We start from the raw sequence: 21,024 nt of genomic DNA, 5'->3' as shown, positions 1-21,024 counted from the left end.
CAAACCGTGGCATGGGGAAGACAGACAAGCTCTGTGCATTTGACTGGCTGAACTGGGCTGGGCGTGGTGGCGTGGGCCACAGTGGAGCTGGACTGGGAAGCAGGCAGGACTCCACCATCCTGTCTCAGCACTCTCCCCGTGCTCGGGGAATGGGGGAGTCCTGTTTCACACTGGTCTCTTTGGGCGGGGATTATTATGTATATTTGCCTGGGTAAGCACATTGATCAACTGTAATAAAGTGCATCAGACCATTCCCTTGGCAGGGCCGAGCAGAGCGGCCCGTGAAGCAGAGCTGTTTCCAATGGAGCATGAAGAGCTTTGAAAGCCTCGGGAACAGCAGAAAGCAATATTTGAAACCACCCTTAAACAATTGTTTGTTTTCCTCCTCTCCAACCACGTTTATAGAAATTTGGTCAGACAGGCATTTCGTTTTGATTTAAACTCCTCTCGGTGACTTGTTATCTGCCCAGGGCATGCGCACCATGGTGCTTTTTCTTTCATTCTTGAAACTCTAAACCCTTTCCTCAAGTTCTCCCAGAAGCCCCCCTGTGCCTAGTGAGGTCTCTTGTGTGCGGAGGGGGTGAAAGGATGCAGGCCTTCGGGAGACCTTGAAATTTGAAGTGCGCAATTGCGTTTGTGGACCAGAAGCGAGCATAGCCGGGCCATTCCCGATTGTTTGTCTTTTTCTCCTTCCAGGGTTTTTCACTGCAGAAGACACGGTTACCTTGGGCATCTGGTTAATCAAATCATCTGTCCCCTGTAAGCATGACAAGAGGCGTGATTGCAGCATTTGTAAAAATTTGGCTGATAGTAAGCCTCATAATTTTTTTTTAAAGGAATTACTTTTTCACTGACATTAAAAACCAAAAGCCAATCGAAAGGCTGTGGTTCATAACACCACACCTGGTCCAGATTGTGCTGGATGAATCCATGTTTGCCTCACTGTAAATGATTCTGAGGGTGGAATTCTTGGATTGCTTTCTGTCTTGTAAGTCCTTGACATTGTACGGTACCTGTGTGCTTCCAAACCCCGGACATGGGAAAGGCCGGCTCAGCCTCCCAGTGAAAGGCACGCTGGCTGCATTTACTCTGCGTGTCCTAGAAGGAGGACAGGATATGACAATAAACAGAAATGCCTTTGCTGAAGAGAGAAGGAAGGCTGGTGTTTATCTGGTCAGGTGGTTTAGATTAACTGTGATGCGGCTCTGTATTATGTTACTTTAAATCCTTGTGTCCCAACAGGACATAAATTATGAAGATTGTTACAGTATGTTTCATCCTATGTAAGATCAACAAATTGGAATAATTTTTTTATAGGAAAATCACAGAGCTTTCAGCCAGGACTATTGAAGCCTTTAATTTGACTCCGGTATTTCTCAAATATTATTGCCTAATATATAAAGTATGATTTGCATAAGATATGAAATAATAAACTTTTCAAAACAAAAGGGAGGAATGTTCCCCCTGCAGCACTTGCCTCAATTGGCCGTGCACTCCCCCACCCCCGCCCCGCTCTTTCCCCGATTGTGCCTGCTCCTTCCCTGTGGGCTCTGCTGTATCTGCTGTGGCCTCACCTGGCCAGAGAGATGACAGACCCGAAGGAGACCAAACATTCTTGTTCGTAAGTCAGGAAAACACTTTCCCCAAATACATTGTGAAAGAAAATAAAACCCAAGCTAGAGAAAGCCCTACTAACTCGGCAGCTGAAGTTAAAGTAATTTATGTATGAATATTGAAGAAAACCAACGAAAATGTATTCTCTTGCGAACCTCCTTCATCCTTTGCTCTCTTCTGAGTTCCGGTGCAGATATGAATCTTGATGTGATTGCTTTTCGGTTGTGCTTTATTAAGTTATGTGGTCACAAAGAACCAATGTTTTAGTTTAAAAAACATTGCTTGTGCATGATGAAGCCCTGTGGTGGTTTGTCGTCTGTGCATGGCAGTCCTGCCTTTACGAGACCTCTCATGTCCCACAGTGAAACTGAGAGTCGGGGCAGCCTCTTAGGTTTACAGGGACGAGCAGAGGTTCGGAGTTTACTCAGTACAGAAGGAGACATCCCCAGATTCGAAGTTTCCAGGTTATGATGCCACTATCCACCCAAGCACTGAGTCTTTGATACCAAAAATAAAGTGATTGCTAAGCTTGCCTACTCTCTCTGTGGCCGTGAGTGAGTGCCAAGCTTGCTTACTCTCTCTGTGGTCATGAACCCTGAGGGTTTTCTTTAATTGTTTAGTAATGCTGTTTAAAACACAAAACCTAGTCCCTTCTTTCAGTCTGCAAGAGTGAGACTTGAGTGCTCCTTAAGCTCCATCCTAACAGTGGTGACAAGTCCTGAGTATACTGTGGTTTCCCTCTGCTCGGCGTCTGAAGACAGGTGTACAAACGCCCCATGCTCGGTACTGTGGTGAGCTCTTCCACACAAACACACACACACACAAATGCACACCCAAGACAGGTGTACCAGTGCCCTGTTCTCAGCCTTGTGGTGTGCTCTTCCATACAAACACATACACGCATACACACACACCCAAGACAGGTGTACCAGCGCCCTGTGCTCAGCCCTGTGGTGAGCTCTTCCATACACACACACACACACACACACACACACACACAAATGCACACCCAAGACAGGTGTACCAGCACCCTGTTCTCAGCCCTGTGATGAGCTCTTCCATACAAACACACACACACATACACACACAAGACAGGTGTACCAGCGCCCTGTGCTCAGGACTGAGGTGTGTTCTTCCACACACACACACACACACACACACACACACACACACACACACACCTGAGACAGCCTCTTTCCTGGTTGCTGCCTGCTTGACACAGATTCCTGGAACTTGGCTCTGGTAGCTGCTTTTCTTTGGGTAATGTGTTGTCATGGGAGGTCCTCTGTGGGGTTACCAGGATGTCCAATGTTTGGGTGATGCATTTCCTTACAGAAAATAATAGGCAAATGTGGTAGAAAGTACTTTAAAAATCCAAAAAGGAAATGGACTCCTGGCTTAAAACAAAGTAACGAAAGCATCACCGTGGGCTTGTGGTTGTTTGCAGACCGGTTTGTGCCATCAGATGGTTGGGGATGTGAGACGGGAGGGTATGAACCAGATGTAACGTATGATGTGTGCAAACCCACAGCATGTATCCTATAGATGATAATGGGGCCGGCATTTTGTCTGCCTGAGACCTTGTTCTCGCCCTCCCCCCTCAGCTGTAGGATCCTGACTTTCAGTTTAATGCGCTAGTCTCTGTCCCTGGAAGGGTGTAGAGACCGCTGTGGCTTCATCTCCCAGGTAATCCTGAACTGCGTAGCGTCAGTGGTAGCGGAGCCTCAAGAGCAGCTGTTGATTGATTGATTGTGAAGAAGAAAAGCAGGTCTGGAGATGTGGCTCAGTTGGTGGGGTGCTGGCCTTGGGTGACTGACGCCCGACGCCCTCCGTTTGGTCCCCGGTATTGAATAAACTTGGCATGATAGTGCACACTTGTAATCCCAACACTAGGGGGCTGAGGGGAGTAGGGACCTTAGAAGATCCAGGTCATCCTCAGTACAGGAGCCCAAGGCCACATGAGACGCCCCCCCCCCCCAAAAAAAAGCAGCCAGACATGTAACTCCATAGCATTTGGGAGGCTGAGGTGGCAGGAAGGGCTCTCTGAAGGAACAGACCTCTATTTTGTGTATTATTTGGGTGCCTTTTGTTTTTAATGTGTCTGGCCTGATATTCTGAACCCCATGTTTTTGCATGCATGACATTGAAAACAGACACTTTTTCTATATAAAGTTGAATTTTTATGAATTTTATAATGATGAAAGCATCAAGGAGCTTAAAGTTCAGTTCTTACAGAGATTGCTGAAAGGAAACAAAGATCTTTGGTAATTTTTGTAATACTTCTCACGTCACGAGATCCAGAGAGCTTAGGAGTCAGCTAAGGAAGCCTCCAGAGGACAGTCCCGAGGTGGCTGCGTGGTGACAGTCAGCGGGAGGTACCAGGCGATGTTGTGACGTTAGGCATCTCCAGGAACTGCTTCTCTGGCGGCTTTCTCTGGGGCTGGTTTTTTTGTTTTTTTTTTTTGTTTTTTTTTTTTTTTTTTTTTTTTAGTTTTAGTTTTTCCGAGACAGGGTTTCTCTGTAGCTTTGGAGCCTGTCCTGGCACTAGCTCTTGTAGACCAGGCTAGCCTCGAACTCACAGAGATCCACCTGCCTCTGCCTCCCGAGTGCTGGGATTAAAGGCGTGCGCCACCATCGCCCGGTTGTTGATCTGGGGCTGGTTTTGACCAGTGTTTTGTCTGCATTAGTGGAGGAGAGCTGGTGGCACATGCTGATTTGGAGCACGCAGGACTGAGGGATGTGAGAAATCCAGGAAGTGGCTGGTCAGCCCAGGCAGTTAGGGTGAGTGTGTGGAGGAGTCCAGAAGGGCGGATATCTTTTGGGGGAAAGAGCTAGAATGCTCTTATTTATTTATTATTATTATTTTTTTATTTTTTGGTACAAATCAGCTTCTGAGATTTATTTGAAGACCTCTTACTCTGAACAGAATAGAAGTGAAGGGTCCTTAGGTAGATCGATCACATGTGGAGGGTCTGTGTTGATCAGACTGCTGCCTTGAGAACCGAGGACTTGTGTGGGTAGATGATTCCTGCGGGGGCGGGGGTGGGGAGGCTTCACTGGTGTAGGAACCCAGGACGCATGCCCTCAACATGACGGGTCCTGATTCTGCAGCCTTGTGTTTTCTGTTAATGATGTGTTTTGACGGTGGTGCCGTGCCTTAGCTAAAGTGTTGCTTTCTTTTTCAAATTGACAGTCTAGGGTACTGTAGAGGTTACCAGAAATAGTGATGTCGGAATGAAAAAATTCTTATTATTACCGTCATCATTATCTGTGTGTGTGTGTGTGTGTGCGTGTGTATGTGTGTGTGTGCGAGGGAGACGATAATTCAGCCTGGGGCAGGGTAGAGGGGCTGGCTCTACCTGAGAGCATAAGAAAACTGGCACGAGAAAGCCAGTTCAGTGTTAGAATTGGGTTTTCTTGTCCCGAGTAACTGGAATGGTGAGCTCTGTAGCAGATTAGGTGGAGGGCATGCAGACTGCAGCCCCAGGACTGGGGGGGCTGTTTCTGCCCCCAGACAGATGGAAGCCTGAAGAGTGGTCCTCAGGTCTTACACACACACACACACACACACACACACACACACCGCCCCCATACATACACCCAATACACACCTTATACACACACAATACCTTATAGACACCGTACACACATACACTCACCACACATACACACAACCTGTGCTTGTCAAAGGACTAGTCTCTCGACTTAGCTGCTCACACACCCCGAGGAAGCCTTCCCATGGCAACACCAACTTAAAGAAACCGTTCTCAAGATGTTGCAGGTTTTCTCAGCATTGTGAAGGTAAATTTGTTTGGTCTCCAGGTTGGTGTTGGTTTGGAAAAGAATGTTTCCTTTTCAGCCATAGGTGCTGCAGTGTTGAAGCACCGAACCAGTGCTTTAGAACCAGAAGCAATGAATGCTAACAGTGCCAGGCCTGGGGAGGGTGGCTCAGAGTGCCTCTCTCCTACACAGGAGGGAGCCCTGCCGAGGAACTTTGCCAGAGACTACTGCAGTCTGCAGCTGAACCCAGGTCTCTGATCTCAAGCTCTGTAGTCGGCCCCTGGGCTCATGTGCAGAGGGAAAAGCAGGAGGGAAAAGCAGGAGTGAATCACATCTTTGCCTGGGCCTGTCCCTCACAATTCTGGTCACGAATATTGTGTTGACCCACAGATTAAGATCTGATGTCCCCTTTGCAGTGGCTGGAACAGGGACCAGTGTTTCCAGTGGGGAAGGCACAGGGAGATGTGTAATCGTGCTCTGGGCACCCAGCAGTGTTTACGTGATTGATGTCACCAACGCCCAGGGAAGGTCCTGTCCCGTGGCATGTGCATGCTTGGCAATGATCTTGCCTTGTATTTTGCTTAATAATTTTCATTATTTTTAATTAAAGTTGAAGAAGTGCAGACCTGAGCTGAAATTAAGGTAGGCTGTGTTGCCGGAATCTGGTAATTACTTTAATTGATCACAAGATAGTTTCCTTGATCACCAATTAGAGGAAATTGCCGATCAAGTTTCAAGACGTGAAGAAATGCCCAAACTGATTTATGTAATAGTGTTTTCATTTCTAATCAGACATAAATATCATTTCCTTCCACAGCAATTGTGTTTTTTAAAAGAAGGGTTATAGGCCTACAAACATGAAGGTGATTCGTAAACAATAGAGAGTTCTAATTCATTGCATTAGTGAGGGAGTATTTAACGGCTTAATGGAGATTGTACTGGCGAAATTACTTGAGAGTACCTGGTGCTCATTTTCTTAGTGGGAGATATGTTCTTTTTTAGTATGTAATTAAAATAGTCTATAATCAAAATATGAAGGCAGCTGATTTGAAGGACGTATATCAAAGGGAACTGTGCTGAGGACTGAAAGGTTCCTATTGTAACCGCGCCCGGAGTTAAGCCTGTGCGCTTTGATAAGTCATACATGTTCTTAGGACCGAGGCTCCGCTCTAAGTTTGGGGTGCTGTTATGTGTTTCACAGATCGACACGGGATCCCTGTTTCGGTTTTGTGAGTCTGATAGTGTTCATGGTTCCACGAGTGAACTGAAACAAAAGTTACTTTGAGAAAAATTCAAGTTTCCAAAGAGGACTTGATTTGGGTTCACGGAGAAAAAACTTTACTTGCCGATGATTTGGAGATTTCCAAATGACAAACTTCATCGGCCCAATTTGCGGTGATTGTAATGCTCGCGTTCCTCGAGATGGCAGAGTGACTTCAGGAGTCATACTTCATCATGCACTCATGGCTTGTTCGCGAAACGTCTATGATTTGCAGTGCAGGAAAAGACTGAAACTATTATCAGCCATTATATGTTATTTGTTGACCATATGTTTGTTTGAAATGGCCGTGGCTCAACAGAACACGGCTCATAGACAAACTATGCTGTAAATTGGCACTAAAAACCCACCTCAACAGGTAGGCATATGTTAAGAAGTTAACATGAGCCAAAGTATTTTAATATGAACCATATTACATACATTGCAGGGTCTTGGCTCCCTTTTCGGTGATAACTTCATTTGCATGATTCCTTCATTTTTTTTTCTCCCAAACTAATTTTTAAAACTAGATGAGATATATTCATTGTGAAAATTCAAAAGGTACTAAGGATACAGTGAGTCCTTCCTGTTTCTGGCCCTGGTCACCTGACTCCCAGCCAGTGCCTCCCGCCCCTCACATTGCTCCTGTATTTCTTGCAGCTTGCTCTACGGTATGAGTGTTCAGATGAGCTTGGGCCTTGCCCGTCCTCTCATGCAGCTCATAGACCCTGTGTTCCTCATGTTGAAATAGATCTTGGCAGTACTTCCATGTCAGAGGGTGGTTTTCTCATCCTTCTTGACGATTGCATCAAATTCCTGTGTCTAAGGAAGGAGAGTACAGGAGGTGACCATTATTGTAACTGTTGCATGAGTGCTGAGAAGAGGACCTGTTCATTCTAAACTCATGGACTTGTGTGCATGCATGTATGTGCACATATGTACATTCGTGCATGTGTACGTGCATGTCTGTGTGAGAGTGTGGGCACATGCGTGCTGTGGTGCATGTGTGGAGGCCAGAGGGTGACTTTAAGGAGTCGGTTCTGGCTTTCACTGTGGATTCCAGGCCTTGGACTTGAGCAGTCAGTTAGTGTGGCAAGCACTTTTTTGTATAACTTATTCTCTTATTACCTGGTACGGGGCCTCACTACGTAGTTCTGGCTGACTTGGAACTCAAACTCACAGAGATCCACCTGCCTCTGTTTCCATGCGTTGGGATTAAAGGTGTGCACTACCAAGCCTGGCTTGTGGGTTTTTAAAAAATAATTTATTTTACTATTTATTTATTTATTTATTTATTTATTTATGTGTTTGAGGCAGGGTTTCTCTGTGCAGCTTGGAAAGCAATCCTGGAACTAGCTCTGTAGACCAGGCTGGTCTCTGCCTCCCAAGTGCTGGGGTTAAAGGTGTGAGCCACCACCAATGGGCTAATTATTTTGCTTTTAATTTTGTGTATATCTGCATGTCTCTGTGTAAGTATCCCCTGAATCTGGAGTGATGACAGTTATGATTGTGAGCTGCCTGACGTGGGTTCCAGAAATTGAATTCTACTGGAAGAACAACAAGGCCTTGTAATTGCTGAGCCCTCTCTCCAGCCCCCTGTTTTGCTTTTTGAGATAAGTTGCCATATGGCACAGGCTGCCTTCAAGCTCGGGAGCCTCCGTATCCAGCCTCCTCAGTGTTTGATTATAGGTGTCTGCTGCCACGCCTAGCAGAGCCTTTTACATTCATGTGTACTGGAGGTTTCTGAGAGTTTCATGTGTGAGCATTTCAACTATGGCATCCCACCCCTTCCTTGCTCTTTATATATTTAAAAAACAGTTTGTCTATCTATCTATCTATCTATCTATCTATCTATCTATTCATCTAATGTGTATGGGTGGTTTTTTTTCTGCAGGTATTCCCAGCTTCATCTAAAAATAAACTTTTTTTAAAAAGGAGGATGATTTATTGTAAACAACATTAGAACCAACCCTCAATTCCCCCTAACTCCCACAACATTTTAAAGATTTATCCATGGCCGGGTGATGGTGGAGGCGCACGCCTTTAATCTTAGCACTTTGGCAGGCAGAGGCAGGCAGATCTCTGTGAGTTTGAGGCCAGCCTGGTCTACAGAGAGAGTTCCAGGACAGCCAGGGTGGTTACACAGAGAAATCCTGTCTTGAAAAGTCAAAATTAAAAAAAAAGATTTATTCATTTTTATTTTTTTATGTATGTGTTTGTTGGTATGCTTGTATGTGTATCGTTAACATGCAGGGCCTGTGGAGGTCAAAAGTGGGTGTTGGATCCCTTGGAACTGGAGTTATGGGTGGTTGGAAACCTCCATGTGGGTGCTGGGAACCCAACCCAGGTCCTCAGCTATTGCTCTTAACTGCTGAGCCATCTTCATAGCCTCTCCTCAACATTTTAATAAGGGGCTTATTGGAGCCTAGTAAGGTGACGTGTATGCCTGAGTTCAAGGCCAGCCTGGTCTAAAAGTGAGTTCCAGGACAGTCAGGACTATGCAGAGAAACCCTGTCTCAAAAACGAAACAAAACAAAACAAAAGCAAAAAACCCAAAACAAACAGAAACAAGGGCTTATTTGTGGTATGATAATGCACCAACTCAAACATAAATGTTTTATTTGCCTTATATTTTCTGTACTTTCTGCCTGGTTAATTTTGAGGCTATGTTTGTGTAGTACCAATAACTCATAGTCTTCATTGCTGATGAGTTTATTTTGACTTTAATTGCTTGGATTTAGGCTGCGCACATTTATTGATTGTTTGGTTTTGTGCACCATGACAAAAGCAGTGTCTACTTACCTTAAACTATATATGAGTAATGCTGTTTAAATATGGTATTTTGGTGTGTTTTCAAGTTTTTAGTTGTGTTTTCCTTAGTTGGGAATGTTTGTTTTCAATTTTGAGGGTGCTGTTCCTCATACAGTGTTAGACAAATCTAGCCCCTGTCCCCTTAGCACATTCCCGCTAGAGCTATCAGAGCTCCTCGGCTGCTTTCTCCCCTCCCTTCCCCTGTTCAGTCCTACCTGATGCTGTTTCCTGCTTCCCGTCTCCCGTGTTTCACCTCTAAAGACCTCTGTCACTCGTCTTTCAGCTTTGAACCTGCCTGTGCTTCTCTTCCCTTTTCTAGCTGATGACATTTAATAGCTGATAACAGTTGCTTTTGGTTCCTTAATTGCTATAGTTGTGCTAACCGGAGTCCTAGCCCTTAATGAACTTACTCTCGTCGCCAGCACCTTGGACATGGTTTTCCACTCGGCTCTCAGCTCTAACTCCTCCTCCTTCAGTCGTTTCCTTAGAGGGGTGAATGGCAGTTGTTCTGAGCTGCTGCATTTCTTTTTTAACTAAATAAATTTAAATGTGTGTGCATGCGTGTGTGAGTGAGTGTGCATGGCACGACATGAACGTAAGGTTCATAGGACAGCTTTATGGAGCTGTAGTCCCCCCTTCCGTTTCTATGCGGCTTCCGGGGATTGGACTCGGTTGCCATGCTTGTATGAGAAGGACTTTACCCATGGAACCATCTTGCTGACCTGATTTATTGTATATCTGAAATATCAGTCCACTGCTTCTATTTGTTTGTTTGTTTGTTTTGAGACTGGATTTCACTATGTTATCCCTAGCTATCCTGGAACTCACAGAGATCTGTCTGCCTCCATCTCCTGAGACTGGGGTTAAAGGCATGTGCCTCCACATCAAGCTATTGCTTTTATATTTTGAAAACTAGTTTAGCTGGCTGTGAAACTCTTGCTGGGAGTGGTGGCACAAATCTTTAATCCCAGCCCTCAGGAGGCAGAGGCAGGTGGATCTCTGAGTTTGAGGTCAGCCTGGTCTACAGAGCAAATTCAGTACAGCAGGGCTGAATAGAGAAGCCCTGTTTGGAAAAACAACAACAAAAACAACAAAAATTTATTTTTTCAGTCTTTGTTTTCACTTTTATTTCCTAGAGTCTTTGCAGGTATTGTCCCTCTCATGCCAATATGTGGACATTTGACGTCAACAGGTTTCTTTTTATCCTTATACAGGGAATTTCTTACTAAATGATAAAAGGACTTTTTAAAAAATCTAAGTGTGAGCATGTGTGTGTGAGCATGTATGTGAGCATGTGTGTGAGCATGTGTGTGTGAGCATGTGTGTGAGCATGTGTGTCTGAGCACGTGAGTGTGTGAGCACGTGAGTGTGTGAGCACGTGAGTGTGTGAGCACGTGAGTGTGTGAGCATGTGTGTGAGCATGTGTGTGAGCATGTGTGTGAGCATGTGAGTGTGTGAGCATGTGAGTGTGTGAGCATGTGAGTGTGTGAGCATGTGAGTGTGTGAGCATGTGTGTGAGCATGTGTGTGTGAGCATGTGTGTGAGCATGTGTGTGAGCATGTGTGTGAGCGTGTGAGCATGTGAGTGTGTGAGCATGTGTGTGAGCGTGTGAGCATGAGCATGTGAGTGTGTGAGCATGTGTGTGAGCATGTGAGTGAGCATGTGAGTGAGCATGTGTGTGAGCATGTGTGTGAGCATGTGTGTGAGCATGTGTGTGAGCGTGAGAGCATGCATGTGAGAATATGTGTGAGCATGTGAGCATGTGAGTGTGTGAGCATGTGTGTGAGCATGTGAGTGTGTGAGCATGTGAGTGTGTGAGCATGTGAGTGTGTGAGCATGTGTGTGAGCATGTGTGTGAGCATGTGTGTGTGAGCATGTGTGTGAGCATGTGTGTGAGCATGTGTGTGAGCATGTGTGTGAGCATGTGAGTGTGTGAGCATGTGTGTGAGCGTGTGAGCATGAGCATGTGAGTGTGTGAGCATGTGTGTGAGCATGTGTGTGAGCATGTGAGTGAGCATGTGTGTGAGCATGTGTGTGAGCATGTGTGTGAGCATGTGTGTGAGCGTGAGAGCATGCATGTGTGTGAGCGTGTGAGCATGTGAGCATGTGAGTGTGTGTGAGCATGTGTGTGAGCATGTGAGTATGTGAGCATGTGTGTGAGCATGTGAGTGTGTGAGCATGTGTGTGAGCATGTGAGTGAGCATGTGAGTGAGCATGTGTGTGAGCATGTGTGTGAGCATGTGTGTGAGCATGTGTGTGAGCATGTGTGTGATATGTGTGAGCATGTGAGTGTGTGTGAGCATGTGTGTGAGCATGTGAGTGTGTGTGAATATGTGTGTAAGCATGTGAACATGAGCATGTGAGTGTGTGAGCATGTGTGTGTGAGCATGTGTGTGAGCATGTGAGTGTGTGAGCATGTGTGTGAGCGTGTGAGCATGTGTGTGGAGGATAGAGGCTAATCCTGTCTGCCTCTCCCTGGATTCTGGGAATGGAACTGCCAGGCTTGGGAGGCAAGAGCCATCTCACTAGTCTCTCTTTACAATGTTTCTTTTTATTTATTTTGTATACAATATTCTGTCTGTGTATATGCCTGAAGGCCAGAAGCGGGCACCAGACCCCATTACAGATGGTTGTGAGCCACCATGTGGTTGCTGGGAATTGAACTCAGGACCTTTGGTAGAGCAGGCAATGCTCTTAACCTCTGAGCCATCTCTCCAGCTCCCACAATGTTTCTTTTACAACTTTTTTCCTTTGCATTCTGGAGGTGAAACCCAGGCCTTCAGCAATGGCAGGTCTGTCCTGAGCAGCCTGGCCCCTTGGCCCTATTTACAGATTTTTTTTTGGGGGGGGGAACCTTAGTACTGTAGTAATTAAGTTTATGTTAGTCTTATATGTCTTTTTTTAATTTATTTTTTTATTGAAAAAAATTTCCGCCTCCTCCCAGCCTCCCATTTCCCTCCCCCTCCTCCCACACCTCTCCCCCTCCCCCTTATATGTCTTATATATTGGTTTTCTAATTCCTTTAAGCTCATGTTGGTTCTTTTTAATTTTATTTATTTTGTGTTTATGGGTGTTTTTGCCTGCATGTATGTCTGTGTACCATGTGTATATGTCCAGGGCGGTTAGAGGAGGATGTTGGATTCTCTGGAACTGGAGCTGTCTTGTGGGTGCTGGGACTTGAACCAGGGTCCTCTGCAAGAGCAGCAGTGCTCTTAACCACTGAGCCACCTCTCCAGCTTGTTGATTTTGTCACTGTCCATTTCCTTAGTCACACTGGGTTGCTAGTGAGTCTGTTCTGCCCCAAGCTTTTCCAGCATTGCTGGATGGGACTGTTTAAGAAAACCCCACCCTCTTAATAACTCGGGGTCATTAGGTCCCAGCGGGAGCCTTGGTAAGAATAGCCTGATGCTGGCCTGCAGCTGCGCCCCGGGTGAGTTCCTTCATCGCAGTCCACAGCAGTAGCCACAACGCCCCCTTGAATTCCTCCTCTTTCCTGTTATCCACTCATGTAACTCCTGTAACAGTTTGTCTGATGACTTGGATATATATTGCCATGCATGTTTTAAACGTGTAAGCTCTGAACTAGGCAGGTAATAGATTTGGGTCTGCTAAGTGGAAGAAGGCAAATGGGCTTTGCCCTCTGGGTCAATTGCTTACTTCTCCTATGGAGAAATCATAAATAAATCTGGTGTGGCTTATCAGATTTTGTGATACTTTCTTTTCTAAGTTAAATTTATATTATTGTTTATTATTATTGTGTGTGTTACAGGTGTGTGTACCATGAGCTCTGTGGAGGCCAAAGGAGAACTTTTGGGAGTTGGTTCTTCCCTTCTTCTGTGGGTTCTGAGGGTGAAGCTCAGGTGTCAGGCTTGGGTAGCAAGTGCTTTCACCAGCTGAGCCAGCTCACTGGCCCTGTAATATTTTTTTCCTCTTTCTTACTTCTACCTCTTTTTTTTTTTTTTTTTGAGACAGGGTCTCACTCTATAGCCCTGTCTGGCCTCAAACTTACAAAAATCCACTTGCCTCTGCCTCTTGTTATATTTTTTTTTAATCTGACTATTAAGGGCTGGCAAGATGGCTCGGTGGGTAAAGGTGTATACCACCAAGCCCGATGGCCTGTCTGATGTCTACAGGCAGCCTTAGCATGCACATCTGTGCACATACACTATATAAGTGTGAGAAAATATTAAAAAAACAAAACCAATATGACTATGATGTGACAGTTGAAAGAAATGGACAAAGTCGAGGCAAATACAAACTGGTGCTTTGTGGCTGTGCACTTTAAAACACTGACTTAGGTATGGCAGAGCCCATTTATTTGATCAGTGTACCCCTCAAGCTGTGCACGTTCCCTGGAAAACCCGCATCTTCTGAAGGTTTCACTGGTGTGCTGGAAGCATGCTGGAGGTTAAGGGTGTGAGGAATCCACTTGGTCTGTTTGTTCTCCTGAAATGGCAAGGGATGCTATACAGCACTTGGGACCTTTTGGGATGACATAGTCTGCAGAGATTGTGGCTATAGGGCAGTGACTGACTTGACCTGACCTATTGTCATTACACTGTCTCCCTATTCAGTATATCCCTTTGTTTCGTGTATGTCTGAGTCCCTTTACCTGACACACTGCTTGACCTCTGTGCGCTCATCCTGAGCAGTGCTGGCACAGCTGTGCTGTAGCTGAGGTCTTCTGTGCTAGCGGCTGCTTGCTAAGCGCCTTTCACACCTCACCTCAATTCGTACTAGACTGCATTAGACCATAAGAGCTTTTTATTTCTCTCTGTTTTATTGACAAGAAAACTGAGCCCAAGCGGGAGCATTGCATAAGGGGCAGGAAGGTTGTTGACCAAACGCCAGACCCAAGGGCGGCCAATGGCTCTGCACACTCCACGCAGTCACTGCAGTCCTGATCTCAAGACAGTAGTTACCGCCACCAGGCCCCTGTGACACTGGCCCCTGTTAGCAGCCCATCAGGGAGAGGGGAGGGGCTCATAAGACCCTACCCCATTACCTCTGGCTACTGACCCTTGCTAGATTCTGGGGGAGGGGATCACTGTCTGCAGTTACCCACCCACTACTGAGTGCATCAGGCTCTAGTGTTATCTCCAAACTCCCGGCCACACACACGGCTCTGGCTGGTCTCGGTGGGTCCCAAAACAAAGGGAGTAGACACACGTGTGTGTGAGGGAGATTTGTGAGGGGTGAGGCGAGAGTAGACGGAGGCGGGAGGCAGGTGAGCGTGAGAGGGTTCGGTATGCATTATGCACGCGTGAGAATGTCTAAGAACAAATTAAGTTAATTAAAAAAGACCACTAAGGGCTAGATGGACATCTGGATGGACATCTGCACGATGGACAATGGTTCAGAGTGTGCGCTGCCTTTCCGGAGAACTGGAGTTCAGTTCCCCATGTGGGCAGTGTACAGCCCCCCCGGGACTCCAGCTCAGGATGGACATACGCACTCAAAGGCACACATACACATCCTTCAAAAATCAAATCTTAAAAAATAACAGAGACGGGAGAGAGAGCACGTGTGCTCGGGAGAGCGAGCTGAGCCTGGAAACCATTTATGGAAGCACATACCTATTCTAGTACTTAACAGTAAATTTGAGGTCAGCCTGGCCTCATGAGAGCCTCTCTCAAAACCCCGGAAGTGGGATGGGGAGAGAAAGGGAAAGAAAAAGAAAACGGAGCCTAGGATCACATGACAGTTAAGTGGTAGTGTCAGAATTTGAATCCAGAATTCCCAGGTTCAAAAGGCCAGGAGGCCCTGAGCCTTGTCACCGTCTGTCACTGAGGACAGACAGTCTTCTACTTCAGCTAATGCTGAATAAAAAATCCGTCACGTTGACAGTAGAGATTCCCACACAGCATTGCTGACTCCGTGTTTGGCTAATTAAACCAGACTCCCCTACATGACTGGTACCTCGATGGCATCTAGGGAATCGGATTTGGAATGGAAGGGGGCAGGAGAATACATTTGCTTTTCTCTGGATCATTCTGTATATAGTAGGTTCTTCCCTCCCCTTCCTTTTAAAATGCGTTGCCTGTGATTGACAGTTCACAGGACTAGTCTGCTGTGTGCCCTGGGCAGGTAACCAGGATGGTCATGCGCTCATGATTGTGCGGGTTGACGAGTGTTCCACCTTCCTTCATTGTGTCTTCAGCCTCTTGCACACTTCGTGGTCCCCTTCCACAGTGTTCCCTGAGCCTTAGAGGGTCTGTGTAAAGTAGGGTTATTATTTGCCATCGCCTTCGTAAAAATGTGACAGGAAGCAAAGATGAGTGTTTTCCTCAGAACAGTGGCCTCCTGCTTGGTGTTTCTCTTTTCCCTGTGGTGTGAGCCCCAGCTGTCCATGTTGTTTCCAGACTTGGCTTCTGTGGAGGGACACTGTCACCTCAGCTTGGGGCTGTAGCTAGAGGCTCCCCAGCAGGCACTCAGTGTTTTTCTTTCAGGCTGCTTGGCGCTGAAGGTAGGCCTTCGCTGGCTGCCCTGAAGTGTGGGCTGGGACAGCTGTGGGCCTTTCTCCACAGCCTTGCAGCTGATGGCCGAGGCGGCCCATTCACTAACAACAGAAGGAGTGGTTAAGGAGTAAATTGGCTCTCTTGATTTGGGGCAGGTAGACCCAGGGCACCGGGTTGAAGAGAATTATTCCTGTGCAGTCGGGAGGCCTAGGACAATTAAGCAGTCCAGACAGGTCACTAGGTGACACTCATTTCCTGGTTTGTTTATTTGAGCCAGATTGTTTCCCCACCTCGCAGTCTGCTGCCCTGGTGCCCTGGCCTGCTGAGAGCAGCCCTTCCTGTGTGATCTCTGAGGCTTCCCCAGAGTCCCAATGAGCCTTCATCTGGTTGGGTGGCTCTGGGGTCTCCCAGCTACAGAGTGCAGGGCGGGTCCTGTAATTCCGGACTTGGTGTTTTGCAGGCTTTTGGCTTCATGTCCAGGGTTGCCCTGCAGGCAGAAAAGATGAATCACCACCCAGAATGGTTCAACGTCTACAACAAGGTAACTGGACCTCTATCTTGCGATCACTAATTTGAGAATTGAAGAAACTGATTGTGAATGTGGTGTTGAGGATGTTCTCTTACTCTCGCTCAGAAACCCTGTGTCATTGTTGGCAGAGTTCAGGGCTTTCCTGAGAGCAGAAGTATAGTCCTTTGCTCCTAGACTTGGCTTCCAACATTTATTTTGGAAGTTTGGACTGTCCTGAGTTAATCGTGGATATTAGCCATGAAGATAGAATTTTACGTAGTTTTTGTGGAGGGGTATTTATTTGAAGGGGTGTATTATTTAAGTCAGAGTCTCCCTGTGCACCCTGGAACTCACTGAGAGCACCAGGCTGGTAGGAGGTCCTCCTGGTTTGTGGGATCACAGGCATGTGCTGCCATGGCCAACTCAGTTACCTGAGACCTCAGAGTTTTAATTTGAAAATAATTTATTAAAAGGAATAGTAGCAAATCAGATAGCATGGCGTTATGTGTCTCACTGAAATAAATCTCAACAACTGTCTCTTGGTAGTAAATGTTTATTAAAGATTTGATCTCCAGAAGGCAGACTAAAATCTTTGAAGGGGTGCAGTGAGAATATCCACACCCCAAGAGTGTCTCTCCGCTCTGCATAACTATCTAGAGTTCTTTGAGGTTTTTTTTTTTCTTATAAAGGAAAGCATTTAATTGGGGTTGGTTTACAGTTCAGAAGTTTAGATCATCGTCATCATGGTGGGAAGCTTAACAGGACGCAGCAGACATGGTGCTGGAGAGGTAGCTGAGAGTTCTACATCCAGATCGGTGGGCAGCAGGAAGAGAGAGTGCCACAATGGGCCTGACTTGGGTTTCTGAGACCTCAAAGGCCACCCTCTGTAACAAACTTACTCCAACACAGCCACATCTCCTAATAGTGCCACTCCCTATGGGCCTATGGGGCCAGTTTTATTCAAACCACCACATTCCAATCCCTGGCTCCCATAGGTTTGTAGCCTTATTATAATGCAAAGTGCTTTTAGCCCAACTCTGAAAGGCCCCATAGTCTGTCACAGCATCAATCCTGTAAAGGTCCAAAGTCTCTTCTGAGATTCATACAATCTCTTAACTGTAATACCCCATAAAATCAAAAAGCAGATCACATACTTCCAACATATAATGGCACAGTACTTATATCACCATTCCAAAATGGAGGAGAATGAGCACAGTGAAGAGATACTGGGCCAAAGCAAGAGCAAAAACTATCTGGAGACTCTAACCTCTGCATCTCCATGTCTGATGTCAAAGTGCGCTCTTCAGACTCCATTCCCTTCAGCTTTGTTGACTGCAGTGCACTTCTTTTTCTTGGGCTGTTTCCACTCCCTATTAGTAGCTTTTTAAAAAGTTGTTTTATTTTCCTCCCCTCCCCTCCCTTTCTTCCCCTCCCCTTCTGCCCTCTACCATGATCCCCATGCTCCCAATTTACTCAAGAGATCTTGCCTTTTTCTACTTCCCATGTAGATTGGATTCATGTATGTCTCTCTTAGGTTGTGAATTGTTGGCTGACTTTTCTTTGCTCTATGTCTAAAAGCCACTTATCCCACGTCCTCTGAGAAACAGAGGATTTCATTATTGTTATTTAAAAAGAAGCAGTTTCTAATTGTCCCGTTCCAGGATGAGCATCTACTTTCTGGACACTTTTGCTTTTTAATCTTGTTGAATGATGAGCCCATCCATGTTCCCTCATTTGGTCGCCTGCTTTCCTACCTCACTCAGGTACTGCCTGATAGGTCGGCTTGCCTATTCTTGGTGGCCTGAGCAGGGTTGGTATAATTAAAGTTCTGGGAGTTAAAATGGCGCTTCTGTCTCTGTTTATGCTTCCCAGGAAGTAAGATTTTCCATCCGGGCTGCTGACTTCCCTCGTCTTCTGGGAGCCTTCCCTCCTGGGTGGCTATCACACCCAGCTTGGTGCAGCCTGTACCCCAAGCTCCCTGGGTTTGGGAAATGCAATGTCTAGTATTTTCTAAATATCTACTTTCTGGTTCTCAGATAGGAATGTTGAGACACAGATTGACTTCTGAAGCACCCAGGTCTCTCCCGCAGGTCTGCTCAGATCTGAAAAGCTGTTTTCCCATCCGCAGGTCCAGATAACTCTCACCTCGCACGACTGTGGAGGCTTGAGCAAGCGTGATGTGAAGCTGGCCCAGTTCATCGACAGCGCTGCCGCTTCTCTGTGATCGCCTTCCATGCGTGTAAAGATCAGAACCTGGTCGTCTGCAGCGTTTTTAAGGCCATTCATGTGAATAAGTTAAATCATAAATTTGTTTGTTTTTACATATATACATTTTTGTATACTTGACGCTTAAATACAGAATGATTTGAACCCGAAGCTTGAGTTATTTTTTTATTACATCTAATCAGACATATAATAAGCCAGCCTGAGTTATTTAAAAATGTGACGCGTGTGTGTCTTCGTGTGAATACGCGTGTGTCCAGTTGCTTGTGGAGGGCACAGGTGCAGGATCCTCTGGAGCTGGAGTCAGGCAGTTGTAAGCTGTCTGACATGGGTGCTGGAGCTGTACTCAGGGCCTCTGCAAGAGCAGTGTTAAGTTCTTGACTGCTGAGCCTGTGTTCCTGGGTGGTAGTCATGCAAAATGGCTCCATGATAAACTACATCTTATTTCCTTTTGAGGGTGAGATCCATGTTTATTTTTGCATTGACAAAGGTTATAGTTAAGAAGTAAAAAGAAGAGAAAAGGACAAGAGGAAGATGGAGGACGAAGAGGAGAAGAAGCCTGAGAGACTCCCAGCTAGAGGGTATATAGTAAAGAAGGCCTTATAGCACACTGCAGGGAGGGGAGGTATAAGGGTGGGGTGTGGAGTATAGGGAGTGGGAGTGGGAACGTAAGCACAGTCCTAAAACCTAACCCGGAAGCACATGAAGACCATCGTGGAACACATATGCTGACGGGTGGATTGCTGGCCCAGCTATGCTGAGCTGGAAGGTGAAGTTCTCAGATCCTCTTGGTTCTAACTCAGTGGTTCTCAACCTTCCTAATGCTGTGGCCCTTTAAGGCAATTCCCCATACTGAGGTGACCCAACTTCATAGCTGTATTTTGCTACTGTTATGCTGTCTGACATGCAGAATGGTCTTAGGTGATCCCTGTGCCAGTGTCATTCGACCCTAAGCAGTTGCAACCCACAGCTCTAGATGCTTCCACATGGTGCCGTGTCGGTGAGGGGAGAGTGAAGCCATGGTCTGACCACAGCTTGTGTTTCTGGGTTTGTGGTGTGTGATGCAGGGAGGTGGTAAGTCCTCTGCTGGTACCTGCCCTTGGACCCCGCACTCCGTCTTGGCTTGTCTGGCGTATGGAAGGACATCACTTCACTTGCAGTTACCAAATACTTTTTAAAGCTTTGCTTTGTGTGTGTGTGTGTGTGTGTGTGTGTGTGTGTGTGTGTGTTTTGTTTTTGGAGACAGGGTTTCTCTGTAGCTTTGGTGCCCGTCCCGGAACTAGCTCTTGTAGACCAGGCTGGCCTCGAACTCCCAGAGATCCGCCTGCCTCTGCCTCCCAAGTGCTGGGATTAAAGGCGTGCGCCACCACCGCCCGGAGTGTGTGTGTGTGTTTTAAATCTGCAGATAATTGATTGGATGGAACTAGGTGTGGTGGCACACACCGGTAATCCCAGGACACCACACTTAGGAGGAGGGGCTGTAGTCCTAGGTCATTCTCGCTATATATGACATTTGGGACCAGCCTGGGCTATGTCAGACTGTGTCAGAAAATCAGTTTTAAAAAATTGTGTGTCTTTCTGAGACATGGTGTGATGTACTAGTGCATGCATGTATTCTGCATTGCCCAGCTCGGGGTACTTCCCTCTGTCTCCAACACTTAGCATTTGGGATCAGATTTGAAGTCCTCTCCTAATTTTATTATGTGACATAATATTGTTGAGTATAATCGCCAGGACTTGCTTCTTCTCTCCGGCAGGTATAGATGCTGTTATTTCTCAATTCAGTGTTTTAGTTGCTTATTTGAGTATTTTCCTACCAGCAATGGACCTGCACACATGTTTTAGAATATTAAGGACTAGCTGGGGTAGAGGCCCAACACACAAGGATGTGGGGTCCACCCCTAACACTGCAAATAACAGAGAAGAAAGACTATTAGGGACAGGAGGGACAGTGGGGTGGCTACCCCATTTCCTTGTAGCTCAAGAACTTGTGTTTTCAGGAAGTTGACTAACTCAGTGATTAAACTTTTAACATTACCCAGCAATCCAGATCTCCATGTCTTGCCTTGTGAGAATCAAGCCAAAGGGGGGGGGGAGATAGTAATTTTGAAGGTTAAACAGAACTAAATCTCTATAGCTCTTGTACTTAAAAACATCTCTAGGTCTTGCGCTCATTCCTCACACTCAGAAGTTTCCACATTGTTCATGACTATATCCTCTGAGGCAAGCAACCAGTATCGTTGGGAGTTCAGCCATGCTGGCTTGCAGGATCCTCCCAGCTGTGCTTGCTGACTGGAAGGAAGGATGGGAAGGCTTGCAGGACCCTGAGTATCCAGCCATTCTAGGGTTGCCTGCAATTCTGCGCTGATTGC

The 21,024-nt window shown here is 46.2% G+C and overlaps 1 protein-coding gene across 1 annotated transcript in view; it reads left to right on the top strand.

Annotated features, from left to right (window-relative positions):
* Window positions 1-18,798, top strand: part of Pcbd2 (pterin-4 alpha-carbinolamine dehydratase 2) — a 59,809-nt gene extending 41,011 nt beyond the window's left edge. Inside the window, exons 3-4 of the mRNA XM_041660311.1 lie at window positions 16,382-16,462; window positions 18,558-18,798. Of these exons, the coding sequence (XP_041516245.1) occupies window positions 16,382-16,462; window positions 18,558-18,653 (177 nt within the window). The 3' untranslated portion in view covers window positions 18,654-18,798. The remainder of the gene's footprint in view (window positions 1-16,381; window positions 16,463-18,557) is intronic.
* The last annotated feature ends 2,226 nt before the right edge of the window (window positions 18,799-21,024 follow it).

This window comes from Microtus oregoni, unplaced genomic scaffold (assembly GCF_018167655.1).
Source record: "Microtus oregoni isolate MIOR12 unplaced genomic scaffold, Mior012 000011F_ref0000422, whole genome shotgun sequence".
In the NCBI taxonomy this organism is placed as follows: Eukaryota; Metazoa; Chordata; class Mammalia; order Rodentia; family Cricetidae; genus Microtus; species Microtus oregoni.
This window is presented reverse-complemented; position numbering and strand designations above follow the sequence as displayed.